The following is a 22423-nucleotide window of genomic DNA, read 5'->3' on the forward strand; positions in this document are numbered from 1 at the left end:
TCTTTCCTTAATGGGAGCAAAAAGAAAAGTTTAAGCCGTTCTGTATTCAATAAATAAATAAATAAATAAATAAAGGAGTAAAGCATGGAAGGTGGTGAAGAAGGCACGTTGATTTTTTGGGTAAAAATCAGAAAGAAAGTGATCAGGCACCAAAGTGGGTCCAATTCCACTATTAGAGGAGTGATGGCTGAACAAGGAAACCGAACATTCATTATCAAAACTAAAAAACATGTATTACATTACTCTTCCATTTACCTTCGTTAGTAATTTTCTCTCTTTGGCCCCACCCCCACTTCACTAATCTTCCTTGCACCCCTATAAATACCACCACACCTTGGTATCCGAAAGAAGCAAGAAAGAACTAATTAAGCTTTTACTTTGGAGAGAAGCTGCAGAGTGAGTAGAAGAGAGATGGAGTTCCCAGTGATTAGCATGGAGAAGCTAAATGGCGAGGAGAGAGCAGCCACCATGGAAAAGATCAAGGATGCCTGTGAGAACTGGGGCTTCTTTGAGGTATGTCTAAACCTCCTTTTCTTAAAAAATGCTATCTCCCAGCCTTCCAACATTCCTCTTCTTCTAAAAACGGGTGTTTTTTGTTTTGTTTCGAACTCTTTTAGCTATTGAACCATGGCATATCCCATGAGTTCTTGGACACCGTAGAGAGGATGACAAAGGAGCACTACAAGAAATGCATGGAGCAAAGGTTCAAGGAATTGGTGGCAAGCAAAGCCCTTGACGGTGTCCAAACAGAGATCAAAGACTTGGATTGGGAGAGCACCTTCCAGTTACGCCATCTCCCTAAGTCAAACATTGCTGAGATCCCCGATCTCGATGATGAATACAGGTATATATATATTACTATTTAATACATGTATCTTAAGGAATATTTTCATCGACTGTGCTGCAGTTTTTTTCCGTATAAAGAAGGGTCAGAATGTGTCCCTTCAAGGTTTTTTTTTTTTTTTTTCCCTTCAAAAAAGAAGCTAAAAGGGTCATGATTGGTAGTTAATGGAGGTGTTTGTCTGGTAGTAAATGTTAATCTAAATCATTAGTATAATTATTGCTATCAGAATTGTTAGTTGCTAACGTGTCACCTTGTGACTCAAAAATACAAGTAATCGCGTGGCCTGAAGGGGCATGATTAGGTATAATACTAACACACCTTGATATTTACCGCAAAAAAAAAATGATTGATACAGGAAGGTGATGAAAGAATTTGCATTGAAGTTGGAGAAACTGGCAGAGGAGCTCCTGGACTTGTTATGTGAGAATCTTGGACTTGAAAAGGGGTACCTCAAAAGGGCTTTCTATGGATCAAACGGTAGTCCAACCTTTGGCACCAAGGTCAGCAATTATCCACCATGCCCCAAACCAGACCTGGTGAAGGGTCTCAGGGCCCACACCGACGCTGGTGGCATCATCTTGCTATTCCAGGATGACAAAGTCAGCGGCCTCCAGCTTCTCAAGGATGGCCAGTGGATTGATGTGCCCCCGATGCGCCACTCCATTGTTGTCAACCTTGGTGACCAACTCGAGGTATATACCCTATACTCTGCCTAAACTACTGTAACCTAGCTAGAATCAAATCTAGCTTACATTTTCTAGCCATACTAAATTCTCTGGATATGTAGGTAATCACCAATGGCAAGTATAAGAGTGTGGAGCACAGAGTGATTGCTCAAACGGATGGCACTAGGATGTCAGTAGCTTCTTTCTATAACCCTGGAAGTGAAGCAGTTATCTATCCAGCACCAGCTTTGGTGGAGAAGGAAGCAGAAGAGAAGAAAAACGTGTACCCAAAATTTGTATTTGATGACTACATGAAGCTGTATGCTGGCCTCAAATTCCAGGCCAAGGAGCCAAGATTTGAAGCCATGAAAGCTGTAGAAACCACTGTCAATCTGGGTCCAATTGCAACTGCTTAATCTTCTTCGAGGAGGATTTGGAGTCGTCTTATTTTTATTTTTTAAGAGTCGTCCAAGGTCTTTCTAGTAGATTCTGTTGCTTCCATAAAGATATCAGTTTCGTGTAGTACCGAGTGTCAATTTGTTCCATGTAGAAAATTACCTTGATTACTATATTATAAATAAACATTATTTCACAGAAATAATTTATATTTTACTGCCCTTTTCCTTCAAGCTATCCTTCTATTCGTGTGTAAAGCCATAAGCTCCTTCCAAGTTCTTCCCTGAGGAAACACAAGAACAATGCAACCTAGCAGTACATTCTGTTACCATAAATAAACCATCAAAGATAACGAATGAGATGCACAAGATGAGGGGTGAAGGGAAAGCAAGCACAAACACATGTGACAGTCACTTTCATAAAAACCTCATTCCATTCGTTAGATTTCATTTCCTAGGCAAGGAGTTACTGTAAGAGTTCATCTTGAACCATACGAAACTCTCAGGTAGTTAAAGAACATATATCTAATGATGTTTCCATCTTATTCAATTTAACCTATAATCTATCAGAAAATGAATGTTAAAATGTTTCAGTTAGCAACTAATTCCGTAAAAAAAGATCAATCGTTTGTATGGATTAAGATGGCTGCAACCCAAATTGCATCAAGGGGAAATCATTATCAATTATAGGGAATCTTTGCTTAATTTATGAGCTGGGTAGAAATTCTTATCCAAGCGATGTTGTGCTCTGCATCTTGCAGAGTAGCAGCACATGCATCACTAAATTGCTTGTGACCATTTCATGGGACAGCCATGGTCTCTTGCCCAAGAAAGCAACCGTCACTACAATCCATTGTATAGTTAAGCCAAAAAAGAAATGGAAAAATCTAGAGTCCGCAATGGTTCATGTCCAATGATTGAAGTTTGCCGTAGCTACTATTCGTAATAGAATAAGTTAATGACAAAAGATAATATGATTATTTAAGATAATTATTTATGCTTACCACCCAGCAAGATGACGGTTTAAGTCCCACAAAAAAGCTTCTTTATGTTAAAGGAACTTGAAATCCAGTGGAAAAGCTAGCATGCATCCCTGAGAATAAAGACCACTCTGCACCAAACAAAGCCTCTCTTTTGCTTTTAATCATAACTGGAATCCTCTCAGGTCCACTCTCAAAGACAAAATAAATTCAGAAACATATCAGCGTGTTTTAGTGTCAGCATTATCATTGGGTTTAGGATATGTAATGGGCCTCTCCGACATTAAGGCGCACCATACTACATAGTTTTACGTTCGAGTTTTCTTTACTTGGCATAGTTTAGTCCACGTTATATTGTTATTAACTCTCTATCCTCTTGCTTCGATATTTAGATCGTGCTGTTGTAACTTCTACTAATTGGACAGTGAGCTGTAACTCATTGACATGCTACCTACCATCTCTGTCCATCCACACTTGCTGCGGTACTCGAGTTGGGGGTCCATGAAAACAAAAGATAAGAAACTTGGATAAGTGCAGCGTTTAGATCTTGATTGAATATGAGTAATTCGAGGAAAGTGGTATAGTATCAATTACTTTTACTTCCATAGTTATTATTTCAGTTTTCTTATAAATTTGAAAGAAACCAAATACAGGTAAAGTAAGTACATTCCTTCAGCAATTTGATAAAGCTCCAATCACCATCGCGTCTTGTCAGATTCTCCCATCATTTATTGTCTCCCAGTAGATAGAAGTTAGAAGCCAGTTTCAAGAATTGCTGCCTATCATACTATTATTGTACTTTTGTTAGGGGCCTGGGTGCAACAGTAGTGCACCAACGAACACATTGCTTGGAAGACGCATGGAGCACTGGTAGCCCGCGCGGACAGTACTGGCAAAATCGACGGTCAGCGTGCAATGACTTGTGTGAGTAAAGAGTTCATGCTGAAAAGAACGTGGAGTTGGGCGACGGATTATCCAAGTCAAGTGGTACTAACAATTGGCTAGTTGATTTATGGGTGGCAAACCAAGGAAGTTACAACATAGATTAGTGGGTGGTTATCGAACAGTTACAAGCGTGATCAGTTGTGAAGGAAAATTGACCAAATCATGGTGGACTTGTTAACTGACGTGGGACATCGCTGGAGGTGTCCTAAAAACCACCAAGTTCATAGGAATATGCGGTGAACTGCCCAAGCATTGTTTGTTTGCTTGTGTGTTCTTCTTGTTTATAACGAGTGAGAGTGTAGAAAACCACCATCGAGATGTGAAACACCTAGTTCTAAGCAAGCATATTAGCGAGTAAATGAGAAAAGCTTGGATCTAGTTGGGGATAGATTGACGCGCAGTGCGTTGAAATTCGAGTAAAAAAATTCACTCCTATTACAGGTGGTATTATAGTGCAATTCTGCCTTGAAGCCTTGAAAGCTTTGTGGCCCAAGTTCGTATGCCATGTAATCACGTGACTATTGAAACAGTTTGAGAGAGACTACAGACACATCTTGAAGGCTTGATAGGGCCTATTACAAAGGACGAAGATTTCTTAATAAATGGTAGGCTAATCATAGCCATGGAAAACACTGAAAAGGCTTAGAGGTAGTACATTGATCTTGCGACAGAAACAAGTCGACGGTTGCAAGTAGTAAATAAAAAAAAAATTCAATCTGGAGGAGGGCAGTAGCAAATACCTCGGGTAGTGTGTGCACTTCAAAACTGAAACTATTAGAGTCCAAAAACCTTTTGGTGAGGGTGAGGAGTTCCAAGAAATTAGAAAACTTGTTATGGGCAGAAGCCAATATTGGTTTACGCGAGTAAGTGGACATTGCTACAATTATAGAAGATGTAAAGTTGTTGTGAAAGACAAGATAGTGTGTTTGTTTTAGTTTTTGTGGTTGAGGTTGTGGTAGGGTACAACCCATTTATGCACAAAACTCAACCACAAAAGCTAATTTTTCTTGCTTTTTGTGGCTTTTTTAATGGGTCCCACACCCAACCTCCACCTCAAATACAAACACACACATAAAGACGATCTGAATGTTGAATGACGCAAGATTGATATTAGGGAACATACGAAGTAGGAGTTGAAAGAACAATTACTTGAAATCAAATATCAAGAAGAATATTTTTTCATAATTATTTTCATTGGAGATGTCCATGTACATATATAGTAATGGATTAATAATATTGATCCTACAATCAACTATTCTTCCTATAATTAAACCACTAATCCTATAATCAAGCTATAGTAACATTTACATTAGTACTAGAAAAAGCAAGAATCACCGTATAAGGAAAGAATCACAATATTCCAACACAATTCTTGTCAAATAATACTTCTTGACTTGTACACGAAGACTTGAAGAAGTTGAAGCAAGACAAGTATGTGCAAGAATATATAAATAATGAGTTTAGTTCTCTATTTGATATTGAGAACATGTCTTAAGAAGTTAGGTTGTTTAACTTTCTATCAGGACTCCAAGTGTAGGCACAAGTGAAGTTGAGAAGATAAAAGGTGAAGAATCTATCTTCTTCTATTGCATCTGCTGATGGGTTGGTGGATTTCAAGAAAACTAATAGACAGAGATGTTATAACCTTCTCAAAGTCCTAGGCAAGATAAGAGTAAAAGAAAACAAAGTTTGGTAGGGGTGGTTCCAAACCTATTACTGACAAAGAAAAGGCTAAACAGTCACGGGTGTACAAAAAGAATGCCAAGTCAAACACAAGAAGTTTATTTTTGGTGTACCACACTACATAAGGGAATGTTCTAAGAAGGAGAAACCCAATGCCATCTTGGTTTAATGATGGTGATCAAGAGGAAGTAGTCATATACATTAAACCAATACATGTATTAAATTGCTTATTAGTTAAGCGAGGGAATTCAATTAAGGTGCGCAACCTTGTTAAGTATGATTTGATACAGATTGATCCATTAAGCAAGAAAAATTGATGCTTTCACACATTGATGTATGTAAGGATCAAGGTAAATAACAAAAATGTTGTTGCTATGTTAGACTTAGGTGCAACACATTCTTTTATGGCCAACAAATTAGTAAGAGAGCTTGACTTGTGGTTGAGTAATAGTCACACTACCATGAAGATAATTGTAAACCCATGGCCTAAAATTGATAAATCAATGTTAGAAATGGTAAATTTTCGATTGAAAAATGATAATTAGGAAGGAAAGTTGTTATATATAAAGATAATAAACTTCTAGAAATTTGACTTAAAATTTGGACGAAATAAAGCAATAAATCGATACGCCGAATTTTAACCCAATGACGAAACATGTAAATTCCCTAAATGGATGAAATAATTATCTAAAGGGAAATTTATATACATTGGGAAGAAAAACGATGATAATAATAATAACAACAATAATAATAATAATAGAGTGGTATTCTAAGAAGAAAAATAATGTATGATTTTACGTGCAAAAACGTTGATTTTCAATAATAAGTCTCGTGTATAATCATGCTATTTTGATCGAAAGTGGTGAAAACTTTGAGCAAATTTTTATGATGGTACTGTATGGGAGTCTTTGATGAATTAGTTTAAAAATAATGATGGTGTAAGTAAATAAAATGGCATGCAAAATTCATATTTTTGGTGTAAAATTATCCAACGTCTAATTCTATGGTATCGATCATTTATTTTAATTTGACCGTTGGATCAGGTTAAAGTCTTACAAGTAGCTTTTGACACATTATTTTAACTTTGGTTAAATTTTTAGGTCAACTGGGGTCCGTAAAGGCCTCATAAAAATATCAACATACCCTGATTTGATGAAAGGAACATATAAATATTTATAAAGGGCATTGTGATCTTTTCACACACACACACACACACACACACACATATATATATATATATATATATATATATAAAGTCAAAAGGGGGGGGAGAGAGAGAGATCAGATTTTGAAGAGAAGACCATATATGAGAGGAAGAGAAAGACGGAGAAGGTGAAGGTGAATAATAGAAAGAGGAGGAAGAAATGAAGAAAAAGTTGAGAGATGAATGATGAAGGAATTAAGTGTTAATGTAAGAACGAGTTTTCGTATGTATGATAAATGTGATGTTGATTTTATTGGGGTTTCTAAAGATTTTAAGTTTTTTTTGTTAAAATTGATTAATGATTCTTATGGTTAATAATTATATTAATTGATTTGGGTTGATTGTTAAAAATAATGATTTGAGATTGAGTTTGACTAATTAATGTATTGTTAGTAGGTAATCATTTTATATGAGTTATGAAGAAACCTTTGCTGGAAAATTATAGGCAAAGCTACGTTTGAGGTTGAAGATGATCAAATTTAATTTTGGTTTTTAATTTATGAGAATTATAGTTTAGAACTTAAAACTTTGAAAAGTTATGATTTGACCCTGAGACTTATTCTGGAATTCTGGGCAGAATTGATTGTGGGATTGAACATGATAAAATTCAGTTTAGTCATTGATTTATAATAGTTTCAGTTTAGTCCTTCAATTTTGTAAGAATTATGATTTAACCCTGAATTTTAGGAAAATTGCAATTTGATCCCTAGTTGTAAAAGATGATTTTTAAGATGTTTTCCAACAAGTAATTTAAATTTATGGATGGTGGATTATTAAGATTTAATTAACTTTATTTGAATTTGAAATTGATTCAATATTGAGTTTGTATTCCTTAGGTAAAGGATGAATTGGAATGTTTATAAATTGAATTGTGATGTGCCGGACCATTGTTGGTATATTTTGGAAGATTTGATATGTATAATTGGTGCTGGAAATTATGTAAATTATATGTGATAATGATGAATTAAGTATGCAATGGTGATTAGAATCATTGTAAATTTATTTATAATATGTGGAATCATTATGGATGTGTTTTGGAATATTATATATGTGAAATTAATGCTTGAATTTGTGTTCTGGAATTTATGTAAATTGTATGATATAATGATAAATTTAATATATAGTTTTCATTGTAAATTGATTAATGATGTGTGAGATTATTGTGGTTATGTTTGGAAGATCGAGTATAAACATTTCTTATATATAAAGGGTGGTTTAAATTAATTACACATCACGTGTTGTATAAATTGTAGGAATGATCATATATTGATTTTGATGAGAAGAGAATAATTATGATGTTTTATGGAGATTGCATATGTATCATCTTTATGTAAGAGATTATTTGACTTGATTGTATTTGAAGTCTTTCATGATGAATATGTAAATTGAGATGTTTAATGGAGAAAAATTTTAAAAGATGAGAAAAAAACTTGGCCAAAATTATGAATATGATAAAGGGAATGATTGGCTTGAACAAGATAGCAAGGACTATGTCGAACTTGGCTTAAATTGTTGTGTGGAATTCATTGATGAAAAATTAAGTCATTTGAACATTGAAAAGCATCAACGAAAAATCAAGTCATTTGGACATTGAAAATTATCAATGAAAAATTGAGTCAGTTGGACATGAAAAATCATCATTGAAAAATGGAGGCATTCGAACATTTAATGTTAGTGTAAAAAGATATTAATGTAAATAAATTGAAATGATAAACAAAAAAATAATATATCCATGAATTGTTTTCTAAAGATATTCGATTACGTGAGCTAACGAATATGATGAATGGACTAAAAATGTTTGAATATTGATTCGGGATGTTCTATTGAAATGTAGGAGAGGCGTTCGAAATGGGACCCAACTTCTCAGGAGTATGTATCACAGGATTTTCAAGGTAAGGGATTTGATCTTCCCTTGTCTTTTTAATTATTTATACATGCTTTTATAATTTTTAGAATTACAGTGGTAATTAAATTGAATAGTGTATTATTATTGTTATTGTTAATGAAAGGTATATGCCTTCAAGATAGAAATTGATATGTAATTTGTAGTTAATCGCACATGCGATAGTGTGAAGTACATTATGGGATTTGAATTGCCACAATGGCGGAACAACCTTGTATGTGTTACTTTTGACCGTAATGGTGGAATGATTATGCAAGAATTATTATCTACCGTATTGGCCGGATTCAAAGTATGATTTGTTACCAACTGAAACAGTGAAAATCGCGTGTAATTTATGTTAAACTACCCCAAATAAATTAATGTAAGAAAATATATATGTGTGTGATGACAATTTTAAAATAACCTATGTGTGAGATAAACGACAGGTAAACAGATATTGTATGGAAACTAGTTACCCTAGTTAATGGGAGTAGTGTCTTGGTTAATAGGCAATTGAAGAAACTAGTTACCATGGTTAATGGACAATTTGAGAACTAGTTACCTTTGTTAATGGGACCAATTCTCTGGTTAATGAGTAATTGGAAAAACTAGTTAATTTGGTCATGGAATAAATGCTCGGTTTGAACTAGAGAGGACATTGGTATGTCCTTAAATTGTGCTGATTGTATTAATTTGTAGGGTCAAGGGTAAAATAAGGAATTAACTGTTTAGTAATTGATGTGGTAAATATATAGAAGAGATGATAGTAAATAATTATTGTGTATAAAGCTGATTTTATTTGGTATTAAAGAAATTTTTAGGTACCTTGCCGCTTTGTGATGGGTATAAACCATGATTATAGTGTTAGATAGAGATACTAATGAAGATGTCGATAACTTGGTATAGTCCAAGTATAAGAAAAACTCCACCAAAATTTGATAGAGTGTATATTAAATTATTTTAAAAGATAGTTATGCGAAATTGTACCCAAATAGTAGGGATTGTCATATAAAGTGATTAATAAGTTAATTGGCTGACCAATTGACAACAACAATAACAATAATAAAGCAACATGTATAAAGTTTGACTGTATTGACAAGTTAATGATTAAGTATTAAATTATCCCTACCAATTAAGTCTAATAGAAAACAAAAATGATTTGAGCATGTCTTGTAAGTATAAAAATAATGGATGGTTATGTGATAAATTATAAATAATAGAAATGAACATGAATTAAGTGAAATGAATAATGAATCAAGAAAATTTCTCAATATAACAACGGTGTTATACGGACTAAAGTATGATGTAACATAGATGTAATAAATGCTAGAGAAATAAAAAGATAACATGAGTTCATATGTTGTGAATTAAATAATAATGAGAATTAGATATAATTATGCAATGAGTTACAGTATGTAATAAAAGTGGTTGAGAGAGGAAAATATAATATGATTTATATGTGTTGAGAAAATAAATTATGAGGTAAATTGCATGAGTTGTGAAATAATAATATTAATATAAGTTGAATATATTCATGAAGGGGAAATAATTATGAAATAATCTCGATATAAAGAGGAACATTGTATGAAAGTATTTGAATAAGATTAGTCAATTTTAAAGTTGTAAGGAATAAATTGTATAGTGATATTTAAACTAGATTAATGAATGGAACAATTATCATGATGCAAGGATGATAATGTGAAGAAGAAAAATGATAAGGGAATAATGAAAAATCTAAAATGTTGGAAGTTGATATAAGATCAATATTCTTAAAGAAATATTTATGAAATTGGTTTTGATCATATAATTATTAAACATTGGTAATTAGGATGATGCAAATGTTTAAAATGACTTATTTTATAATTTTGTATATGTCATAGGTAAATTTATTTGGAGACACTCATTTTTTAGGGTTGCTGAGCTATTTAGTATTATACATAAAAAAATATTTATATTTTCAGGAAAAAAAATCTTATAAATAGTTAATATGGATGTAATTTTAACAAGAGTTGTAATAAATTGTGCACATTTATAAAACTTTTAAAAGGTTGTTGAGACTTTTCTTATATATATATAAAGATTATCTGAATTTCTACGGTCATTGAAATTAAGTAAAAACAAATATGAAATTAAAGGGTGTTACAGTAATGAATGCCAAGACAAAAAAGACATTGTGTATTGTCGCACCTAGCACGATCTTTGGACCTCTTAAATTAATAGGAAAATTGAAAGAAATGAAGTTATCACCTAGTAATTGAAAGAAATTAGAAATCTAAAAATAAACATTGATCTTAAATATTCACATATTGAGTTAATTATGTTTAAGGGAAGATAAGCATTACCCATACTACATCCTTTCAAACAAAAGGTTACCTTCATTATGTATTTTCTCCTAAATTTATTCTACACATGTTATTCGTTGTTTAAATTTGTTTATAAGATTATTCATAATTTATTTTAATTTATTAAGAAAAAGTGATGTTAATCACTAAAAACAGAAGATTTCATAAATGTTGATGTTTTAACGAAAAAACTTGACATTAATCCCTAAAAATATGAGATTTTATCGATTTGATCTTTTAACAAAAAAAATGATGTTAATCCCTAAGAATAAGATGTTTCATCGATTTTAATTTCTTAACAAAAAAAAACTTGACATTAATCTCTAAAAATAAGAGATTTCATTTAATTTGGATTTTTAGCGGAAAAATCTAACGTTAATCCCTAAAAGTATAAGATTTCCCTGATTTTGACCCTTTAACAAAACAATTGATAGCAATCTCTAAAAATAAGAGATTTCATTGATTTATTTTTAACAACAAAATATTTTTACATTAATCATTTATGGCTAAGTCATAAAAATGAAAAAGGCATTGTTCATGGCCTTCGAAATGATAATGTTCCCTATTTATTATTATTTTATTATCTTTTTCTCCCGATGTTGTTTCATATAAAACTCAATATTTCATTTAAAACACACAACAATGTTTCAACCATTTTTTAAATTAGGGTTTTTAATTAGAACAAAACAATGCTATTTTTTAATCCTATTTGGTCTTTTTGGTTTTAGCCTTTGGTTTTGTAAATTTGCAATTCGAACGAAATTAGACTTTTATTTTTAGATTAATTTTTTCCCTTATCTGATTTAATCCAGCCCTAATATTTTCTTGTATGTTTCAATGAAGTCCTTAGTTCCCTAATTTAAGTGTTTTTGGTTAAATTAGCCCTAAATTTTAATTTTTCTCTTCAATAAAACCCTTGATTGAATTAATAAGACCTTTACACTTTACCACCTCTTTCATTTTGATCCTTGATCTTTTAATTCTTCATATTTAAGCTACTTTCAACCCTTATCTTCAATTTTCTTTTCAAGTAAGCCACCAATTGCACTCCAAGTTATTTTTTAGTATTTGTATTTGTTCAAAATTAACCTTTGACCTTTCAAATTGTAATCATTTATCCAATTTAACCCCAAATTGGAAAATCTTGTGCTTTGACTATTATTAGTATTTTTATTTAGACAACACTATTTTTGTGAATTTTGATTGTGAAAGTATTATTTTATTTTTAAAAATCCAATTTTAAAAAAATAAGGGTAAAAAATTGGGTTTTAACATATATGTCTTTAGTTATATCCTGATTATAGGGGAAACAAGATATTTTGGTGATGAATTTGGATGACTTCAACAGCATCCTTAGCATGGATTATTTAAAGAAAAAAAAGGTTACTCTATGTCATACCTTAACGACATCATCATTATGAATGAGGTATGTCATTGTTTTGTTCATTGTTACAAGTTTTTGGTGGCTAATAGTAATAAGAAAGGGAAAAACATGGTTTCGACCTTTGAAATTGATAAAGCTTTGAGAAATGGTGGGGAGGTGTTTTTTATAATGATAGCATATGAGAAATCGAACTAGTGTGGTAAGGTGTTTAGTGTTATTGCACGAGTGCTTGGGTAGTATAAAGATTTGATGCCTCTGGCGTTGTTGAAAAATTTCCACAAAGATCATTGAATTAAGTTGGTGCTAGGAGTGACACCACCACTTTATACCCCACACTAGATATCACTAATATAGTTGGCTAAATTGAGGAAAAACTTGGAAGAGTTGATTGGTATTGGATTCATTCATCCTTCTAAAACTCCTTATGATACCCTTGTTTTGTTTCAGAAGAAGGCAAATAGAAGCCTTAAGATGAGTTTCAATTATCAAACATTGAATAAGGTTACCATCAAAAATAAATTTAAGGTGCATTTAATTCAAGAATTAATGGACAGGATGAGAGAAGTGTCCATTTTACAAAACTAGATTTGCGATCAAGTTCTTGGCAAGTGAGGATTGTTGAGGGAGAGCAATACAAAACTATATGTGTAATGATGTATGGTGCATACAAGTTTTTGTTCATGCTTTTTTGTTTAACTAATACTCTAGGTATATTTTGCAACTTGATGAATGATGTGTTATATGATTACTTAGATGATTTTGCCTTAACCTAAATAAGTGATAATGCAATTTATAGTTGGAGTTTGGAAGATCACATAACACATATTTCAAAAGTGTTAAGGATGATAGGGGAATATAAATTGTATGTAAAAAAAGCAATATATGAGTTTACAAGGTCAGAAATTATGTTCTTCGGTCATATAGTGAGTGAGGGTTAGGTGAGGATGGATCCTAGAAAAGTACATGTTATTCTAAATTGGCCAAAACCAAAGATAATTTCTTAGTTGTGATCTTTTTTAGGGATAACAACAAACTAGTACTAACAACAGACTATTTTAAATGGTAAGATAAATGTCATGAGCTTTCAAAAAGCTCAAGATAACAATGAAATTTGCCCCAATACTAAGGGTGCCAAATTCTAAGCTACCTTTATAGGTGTATACAAATGCTTTGGATAGGAAAATTTATGGGTGTTGGTATGAAACGATATCTTTGACACTTAAAAGTCAAAAACTAAATAGGGTCAAACAAAGATACTATACATATAAGAAAGAAATGATTGCGGTGGTGTGTTATCTTAGTGTTTGGAAAGTGTATCTATTAGAGCATAAATTTACAATAAAGATGGATAATGAAATCAATACTTTAAAAAAAACTTTGAAGAAGTTGTCATAGCAACATGCTCAATTGCAAGAGTTTCTAGCCAAAAAAGATTTTATATAGGAACATAAACCGGGTGACTCAACTGAGTTATGGATGCTCCAAGTAGGTAGAAAGTTTTTGCTACTCTATTTGTTATTGTACAAATGGAATCTGAAAAGTTGAAGAGATTACATCAAGTTATTTAGAAAGACACAACCTACATGAAGCTAATTAACCTCATATAAAAATGAATAATATGAATGTATTGGTTGGAAAATATCCTTATTTATACAATAAAAGGTTGAATATACATGCTTAGAGGGAAATAAATGAAATGATGATAGACTTATGACCCATAATAGGAAGGTCATTCAGGAAGGGAAAGAATGGTAGCTCTCTTATCATAAACTTATTATTAGCAAAAGATGGAGGAGGAAATGGAGTTACACATGTAGATATATAATGTGTGCTTATAACATAGGGTGTTATACCAAAAAGTGACAGACTTGTTACAAATATTACCCATACCAAAGAGGCTATAAGTGTTATTTTTTATGGATTACATTGTTTTGTGTATCGATGATGGTCAAGGACAAGTTTACCAAATATATAGTATCCATTACTACTTCAACAGTATGCACTGTTGAGGCAATTGCTGGATTGTTTGACCTAAATATGTTGAAGTACATTGAGGTTCCACCAAACATTGTTACTGATCGAGGATGTACGACTTACAAGCAGATTATGGACAACATTGTTTAACTTGATAGGAACTAAGCTGAAGTTCTTTATTATTAATCATCCTCAAATCAATAGGTAGATAGAGAGAAATAACACCTTATTTGAGAAATATTTGAGACATCATGTAATTGCAATGCAAAAAAATTGGTTAGAATTGTTAGATGATATTTTTGTTGTTACAACTTCCATAAGTATTATGCAATGGAGGCAAGTCCATTCCAATTAGTATTAATGGCATAATCCTAAACTCCTAAAGAGAAACCAATGTAAAAATTTGGTGGAAAGAGTTTAATTGCTTGTAAATTTGCAAAAAAAAGGTAAGAGTTGTTTGAATAGGCTCAAGATAACTTGAGTAAAGATAACAAGCAGATACAAAAATATGTAGACTTGAAGAGAAGACCCATAAAGTTTAACAAAGGTGATGATATGTTACTTAAGTTAACTATGCAAATATGGAAAAAGATCATTGGCAAGACTAGGCATCAAGGATTGGTTCAGAGATATGATGGGTCATTTGAAGTCATGGAATAGATGGGAACAATAGCATATATATAAGTTGAAATTTTACCCTGCATTTCATGTGAGCTAGATAAGGAGAACCAAGAGAGGAGCAAGACACAACATACCATCTTACTATTGGGAAACAATTTGACAATAGAATTGTCAAAATCCTAGATCACTGTAGACTTAGCCAGCATAAAAAAATCGACGAACCGAGTTCGTGGTGAAATGGGAGTAGAACCGGGAGGTTTTGTGGGAGAAAGATCTAAATTTATGGTAGTTTGAAAACAAAGAGCAGGTGATTCTATTTCAACTGAAGTACTGAAATCTTCTAGTGAAGTAGGTTTGTTAGGGGCCAGGGGCAACGGCTCGCCAACGAACACATTACCTGGAAGATACCTTAGGCACTGGCAAACCACGAGAACATTGGTGAAATCTATAGACAACGTGCAATAGCTTGTGAGCAGTGGGTTCATGTTGGCACGAACGTGGGCATGGACAAACTATCTAAGTCAAGCGGGAACACAGTAACTCTAGCAGCAGTGGTGTTAGCAATTGGCTAGTTAGTTTATGGGTGGAAAAACCACGGAAGTTACAGCAAAGTACAGGGTAGTTATTGGAGATTACAAGCATGACTAGTTATGGAGGAAAACTAGCTAGATCATGGAGGACTTGTTGACTGATGCGGGACATGGCTTAGGGTGTCTTAGAAATCACTAATTTAATGGGAAAAATGCGGTGAACTGCCCAAGTGCTTGCTGGAAAGTGTTAAGACGGTTTTCATATGTAATTTCCAACTTGGTTGTACTATACGTAGGTTGAAAAATAAGTTGGGTAGCATACAATACCTTATAGGCAAAAGGTATTTTGTGCCTTCTCATCCTCCACAGCGGCCTCCCATGTAGGAAAAACACCAAATGGATGGACTTTCTTAACACAAGAACCATTTCGGTCCAGAGTATTCCTCGAGCACTGGACAGCATAACTCATCGCTGAAATTTCTGAAAAAAAACACTGGATGTTCAAGTTGTAATTCCTACCAAAGTTGCACTAGCCCTGCTTGCCTGTTAAAATCTTCAAGTATTACAACTTGCTTTACAAGAGAAGCCCGCAGCTAATGTTTCTCAAGGATCTCAAAAGATTTGCAATTAGGTTATTGTACTCACCAATATCCTCTGCAAATAGCTGGAAGCCAAACCTGAGCATAATAATCATATGCCTCTATTTGACATGAATTTATCGCCCTGCAAGAGCTTCCAACAATCACCAGAAGCGCTATGTTTCTTTTTTTTCTTTTTCTTGTTCTTTTTTTATTGGAAGTTTGTACAAAGGTCTATCATCCATCCCATCATCAGCATGCCGTATATTACACCAGAGACAGTAAGATCTATCACTCAACACTGCTAAGCATTAATGGAATCTATTTGCTTCAATGATTCTATTATTTGTTAAAATACATTATACGGAGAAAATCTTTTTCTTTCCATCTTTGACTAAGCAGATCGAAATCATTGTACACTCTGCCTGGCCTGAAATAATCATTGCCTGGAGCAGCTAAGGGTGAGGAGAGCAGGAATTGTTTTATTCATATTCAGAATTCATCGTCATCTAAGACCTTGAGACAGGCTAACTAAGAGAGCTTGAAGCAGAAATCCAGATTGAACTCCAAGAGTTATTCCTTTTGCCGCAGAAATGGATCCAGAAACTCACCACCTTTCCTATTCATTCCAAAGCAGGACCTAGTATTCTCTTCCACTAACAAAGAAAGGATAAGCAAGAAAAATTTAGTCCAGCTAGTGGTTTACCTCTTCGAGCATGAAAATGACATTGGCATATGCTTTAAGGTAGAAACATCAAACAACTCCATAAACCTTTGATCCGAAACCCTAGCCTTTGCGGCTGCAAACCGCTGATACTCATCAAATATGGATGAGAGACACCACTTTTGCAATTTTCTCAGGCAACCCACAAGACAACCAGTTCGGTGCTGGATATAAGAAAAGCAAGCATAACTCAGAAGGTGTTAACCCTAGAATCAAGTATGAACTCCAAGAAACCACTAGAGGACATACCTTTCCTCGTTTACAATGAATCAAAACCGGATGATTCTTTGCATCTGCATTGGAAACAAACATGAAAGGATATTTTTATATCCCTCAAATATATAATAGCAATTAATCAAGACAGATATAAAACAAGATAGTTTGGATGTGCTTGCATTACCAAGGACCACTTTCAGTGCTTCACGAATTGTATCCTCTGGGATGTTTACGAATGGCTCCTGGATGCATAATTGAAACATCACGTGGCAGCATAAAAAACCTCTTCCAAGACCCCCAATATAATCAATAAAAAGAATTAACCATGAAAAAAGTTACCTCCAGTGTTATTCTTTGAGACAAACATGCAAATGATGCACAAATTTCATCAAACTTGTCCTAATTTATCTACTGATTCGATGTACTAATTGACAATCTCTGACTTTTTGTACAAGCCCCACACACAAGGGAAGCCTTCTAACATGATTTTGTGTTGTGTCGGTCAAATCAAAATTGCAGTTTGTGTTTGTTTTGACCTAGAACCCTTTTTGTGGAAAGTCATCTCACAGGGACCAAATATACACTATGCCCTTATCCAATTGTTCATGCACCGGGTCATAAGGATTACTGGCATGCAAGAATTTTTCTGGCTCGCCACTACCATAATATGACTATAGTGTGCTTCGAGCATTGCCCTTATCGGAAGCAAGACAGCATAGCCAGTAGACATTCAGTTTCATGTTTGTTAGTGTTCGGAACATGGTACAGGGTCCGGGAACGTTATACGCACATGTGCATTTGTGAGACATGTAGGGGGTAGTTCCGTGTGCTAATTCGAATCTATTTGAGTTGTCGGTAATTTTGAATACCACTTGGGTGTATAATGATAGATGGAAGGTAGAGTGTATTTGATAATCAAACTTCTGATTCAAATTAAGCAAAAGCAATCTCATAAAAAATGCGAACCCGCAGAAGACATCTATATATAATATTGCACTTTAGCAGATGGACAAAAACCACACATAAACAAACATGAAATGAGGTAAACTGTACTAAAATTGGATTGTAGTCATGCACTACTGGTAGCCATTAACCTAAGACAACTATTAGGTTATACAAATTTCTCTCACATTTTAGAGCTCCTTGCTGCTTACATACATGTATGTTAAGAATGAATAAACAAAATGCTGAAAAATGCTTTTATTGCAGAAAACATTTCTCTTTTGAAGCCAAGGACACTGCATCTCCTGGAAGGACAACTATCTAGAAGTTGTAGACCTAAGTTACTGGTATAAAAAGTTGTGAACTCCAGAGCCAGACAATTTCATGGTAAATCAACAAAAATCTATTCAAATTTGAAGAGTTTCAGAAGAGCTAATACCCATTCAAGCCATAAAATATTAAATTCTAAACAAAATCAGTTATTGGAGCATACAATTTTGTTAATATAGATGTGCTAACAATCAGTAACTAATTGCAAGTAGAGTTGACAACAGATCCACTTTCTTCTTTTTTTGACAAACTCACTAAGTATTAAATGTTTGAATGCGCATAAAAGATGACTTTACTTCACACACAGGCATATTAACCAATCCAATTGTGTATCAAATTAAAATTCAAAAGCATAAGAACTGATCCAGCCTCTTTACACTTCATCTATAGGTTATTTCTTGATGTTCCAGTTGAAGTAGAGACCAGTATGATCATCTGCAAACTTGGCAACTCCTTTTATTTTTTTGAAAAAAAAATACGAAAAAACTTCGCAACTCTTTGAAAAGGCCAGAAGATGCCAGAAGGGACTTGTGGATTTGTACACACAATTCCCTAAAGGAAATAGATTTAGATTCACCTGATTCGGATATGTTCTATAACAATAGCCATGATTTGTGTTTCCATTTGACGATAACATATTCATGATCCTAAATGTCAGTATTTCTTGTTACTTATTTCCATCTCAACCACAAATACCAACAATCTTAGGATTCTTCAATTGCAAGAATTTAGAGAAAGAGCTTAATATTCATGCCTTCGAACTGTATCAAAATTTTGGCAACGTCGCAGGAGGAAAAAATATAGAAAGAAAAAAGGTTTCAAAAGTTCTTCCACAATTTAACTAGTTTCGGAAAAAATAATAATAGTAAGTAACAAAATAGATTTCAGGCTTTGAAAAAATAAATTTAAAATACCAAAATAAAAAAATTATTATGAAAAAGTGCTAGAAGGAACAAGATAGTACAAAAACATAATTTTGCATAAGAAACAATTAAGGTCATCAATAGTGTTGGATATAATTAAAAACCTTTATAGCAAAAACAAGAAACTTGGTCTCCACCGAATTTAACAAGTGCATTGCGTATTGTCAAAATCAGATAATACAGTCATCACAATTCAATGAAAAACTGCAGGTGGCAATTAATCATTCGGGAAAAAAAACAAGAAGAATAAATTCACATGTCTACCACCTGAAAGGATTCTGTATTACAGTGATTCTCATTTTTTTTCAATTGTTCTTATTTTGATGATTTCCTTTTTGTCAAATACATAACTGCTGCTACTTCTGAAATGTATAGATGTACACATAGAAAGGATAGGACTACCCACATGTAAGAAACTCCTAGATAGAGATGATAACCATACTTTTCTTTCTCTGAACAATCACCTTACGAGAAAGAGAAAAGAACGGCTTCTGATATATACATATAAAAAAAAAAAAAGTTGTGAATAATGCAGTAACCCAGGACCTCATGAAAAAAACCTCTTCTAAAATCTCCTAATATTCCATGTCCCCACATGGCCACATTGAATAAAATTCTCTATTTAATTCTAATTAAATTTCATTATCAAATAAAAAAATTAATGAAAGATCGAGATCATTACGTGAACTCCAAAGCCACTACTTGAAAAAAATCAGATTCAAAACGACGGTTGATCTAGCTTAAATACCTTGTAACCTTCGATCCCAAATTGATAGAGCCTGATTCCACCATCCTTTAGAAACTCCGTGGTCGCCTCTGGATACGGCTCAGGACATAGACATCTGAAAAAAAAACCCTAGCTTCACTAATCCATATTATACGGGAAAAAAAAACTAACTGAAAAGTAAGAAGAAAATGCTTACATGATAGAGCGGAGGCCGAGAGTTTGGAGAAAAGCGAAGTTAGCAGAGTCAGGAAAACCAGACCTAAAGATGCCATTATCTACCATAGCAAAGTTTAGAGGTGGAATAAGATTGAGTTCGTCTCCGACAACCGGAGAAGGAGAAGCGACGACCGGAGGTGGACTGAGATCGCGGCGGTCAAAAACTGCCACTTCGATAGTCCTGAAGACGGTAGTGTCACCTCCGTTGGTGGCAGAGGTGGTGGAGTTGTGGTCAATTTTCATGTGAGAAGATTTTTAGAGAGAATCACGAGGGATGTTCTGTTAGGTACTGTACTGCTACTGCTTTTGAACTTTTTGTTGTTTGGCAGTTAAAGAGGGGGGGAGAGAGAGAGAGAGAGAGAGAGAGAGAGAGAGAGGTTGCTTTTGCCGAAAGGAAGGTAAAAAATGGGTGGCGCTGGTAGTTATAAGAAAAGTAGCAAGGTGACCATGGGTATTTATAGAGTGTTTTTTGGAGCTCGACTCGTAGACTTTTCTTTTCTTTTTCGGAAAGGAAAGAGAGAGAAAGGTGGAAATATTTAAAAAAAAAAAGAAAAATTAACAGACGGCAAGTTCAAAATAAAATAATATGAGTGAAAAAAATATATAGAGTATTGGAATGATAATAAAATTTAAAAGGAGAGAAGAGAAGGAAACAACAGGAAGCACATAATAAGAAGGAGTCACCACACGCGCGTGCTGTATGCGTGTCGTAACGAAACTTCAATGGTTATTTTTTTAGGGAAACAAGAAAAACATAGAAGCTCGTTTATTTGGCTCCGCCTCTTTCCACGCCTGAGCTGCCAATAATTGAACCACGTAACATTTTATATACTGATAGCTTGATACAAGCAAACTTCATGCGGTTACTGCCTGTACTACGTCGTTTTGAAGGGAAATTTTTTAAATGAAACCAAGTTTTCACCGAGTAATTTACTTGCTGAGTTAAACCGTCGGGTCAACTTCAGCTTAACTCTTTTCTTTAGGTATTTTCCATTTAATTATTATTATAAATGCCATCTATCATACAAACCGTGCTATGAAAATTAGGTATTTTCGGTTATATGTAAGAGTGAAAATGTCAAAGAAAAATAAAAGTCAGAAGATGGCTTCGCATGAAAGAAGATGCATCGATCTCTTACATCTATAATTCAACAGTCAAATTGGATTTGTCTAATTTAAGACAGTTGGAGGCATTGACACCAACTAAATAATTTGAAGTTTTTCATATAAGTTGAAAACTTTATCCAAAAGCAAACGGGAACTTTAAATTAATTAAATGTTAAAAAAAACACAATGAGCTTTTCAAGCCTTTAGTTTTACGATATTAATTGTTTTTTAAAATATTTTTTATTTAAAAATAAATTAAAATTATGTTTTTTTAATTTTTAAAATTTATTTTTAATACATCAAAACAATTTAATAACATTAAAAATATAATTTAAATCAAAAACAAATTTAAAAGTCTTCAAAAAAATATTTTTCAATCACAAAATGGTACCGTGACTCAATCTAGAAGTTTTACCACAGCTTGATTTTTATAATCCTTTGTCAAAGCCCCAGAAAGTCTAAACACGCGGTCATTGTCAACCTCAATTCTCATATAACTGGTGAGTTACTGAGTTTTATATATATATATATATATATATATATAAGCAAACAGAAAAGCAAAAAAATCGTGAAATACAGTGGATACAACCCAGGTTTAATTTCTAGGCAGAGCGTGGTTCTAAAATGCTTCAAAAGAGCGTGCCATTCGTGCCTCCCTCTTCGAGTCAGCACCTCTCCCCCAAAATGACAAGGGTATGTTAGCCTACTCTTCTCCTCACTACAAACATTTGACAACTGAAATCACTACACTAGACGACTCTGAGACCGGCAGCATCACACGTATTAAAAAATATTTTGAAGTGGGCTGATAGTTGTTTTTTAAAATAATTTTTATTAAAAAAAATATATTAAAATAATATTTTTTATTTTAAAAAATTATTTTTAATATCAACTCATCAAAATAATATAAAAACATCAAAAAGTTAATAATAAATAAAAAATTTAAAATTTTTGAAAACAATTTAGAAACAAGAAAAAATAGCTACGACTCCCGTCCCACTTCTTGAAATTACCAACTTGGTGGGTCCAGGTAATGCACAATACAACGAGGAACACCAAAGAGCATCCTAGTTCATGGCAATAATAATAATATAGGAGTAAGTGTTTGATAATATTTAAATTGATAATAATTTAGAGGAGAGGAATAAAGAGTACATTCGAAAGAATATCCGGGGAGAGCATGAGCGACTGATGGGAAAGTATTTGGAGGG

General features: G+C 33.4%; 2 protein-coding genes across 5 annotated transcripts; one reads left to right on the forward strand and one right to left on the reverse strand.

Annotated features, from left to right (window-relative positions):
• Nucleotides 1-337: 337 nt before the first annotated feature.
• LOC7468528 (1-aminocyclopropane-1-carboxylate oxidase) lies at nt 338-2121 on the forward strand. The gene is made up of 4 exons (XM_002320451.3): nt 338-513; nt 618-844; nt 1200-1536; nt 1632-2121. Exons 1-4 carry the CDS (start codon nt 412-414, stop codon nt 1923-1925), a joined length of 960 nt encoding a protein of 319 aa, XP_002320487.1. The 5' UTR covers nt 338-411; the 3' UTR covers nt 1926-2121.
• Nucleotides 2122-16316: 14195 nt separating this feature from the next.
• On the reverse strand, nt 16317-20517 carry LOC7468529 (tyrosine-protein phosphatase DSP1). Of its 4 annotated transcripts, none has more exons than XM_024584255.2 (6): nt 20086-20517; nt 19911-20004; nt 17152-17209; nt 17001-17044; nt 16800-16915; nt 16317-16683 (listed from the first exon to the last, which is right to left on the reverse strand). In XM_024584255.2, exons 1-6 carry the CDS (start codon nt 20346-20348, stop codon nt 16668-16670), a joined length of 591 nt encoding a protein of 196 aa, XP_024440023.1. In that variant the 5' UTR covers nt 20349-20517; the 3' UTR covers nt 16317-16667. The 4 variants fall into 4 exon arrangements, with proteins under 4 accessions (XP_024440023.1, XP_002321153.2, XP_024440021.1 ...); XM_002321117.4 differs by having other exon boundaries at nt 16317-16646; nt 16734-16915; nt 20086-20514; XM_024584253.2 differs by having other exon boundaries at nt 16317-16641; nt 16734-16915; nt 20086-20504.
• Nucleotides 20518-22423: the final 1906 nt, after the last annotated feature.

The sequence above is a fragment of the Populus trichocarpa genome, chromosome 14 (assembly GCF_000002775.5).
Source record: "Populus trichocarpa isolate Nisqually-1 chromosome 14, P.trichocarpa_v4.1, whole genome shotgun sequence".
Lineage (NCBI taxonomy): Eukaryota > Viridiplantae > Streptophyta > Magnoliopsida > Malpighiales > Salicaceae > Populus > Populus trichocarpa.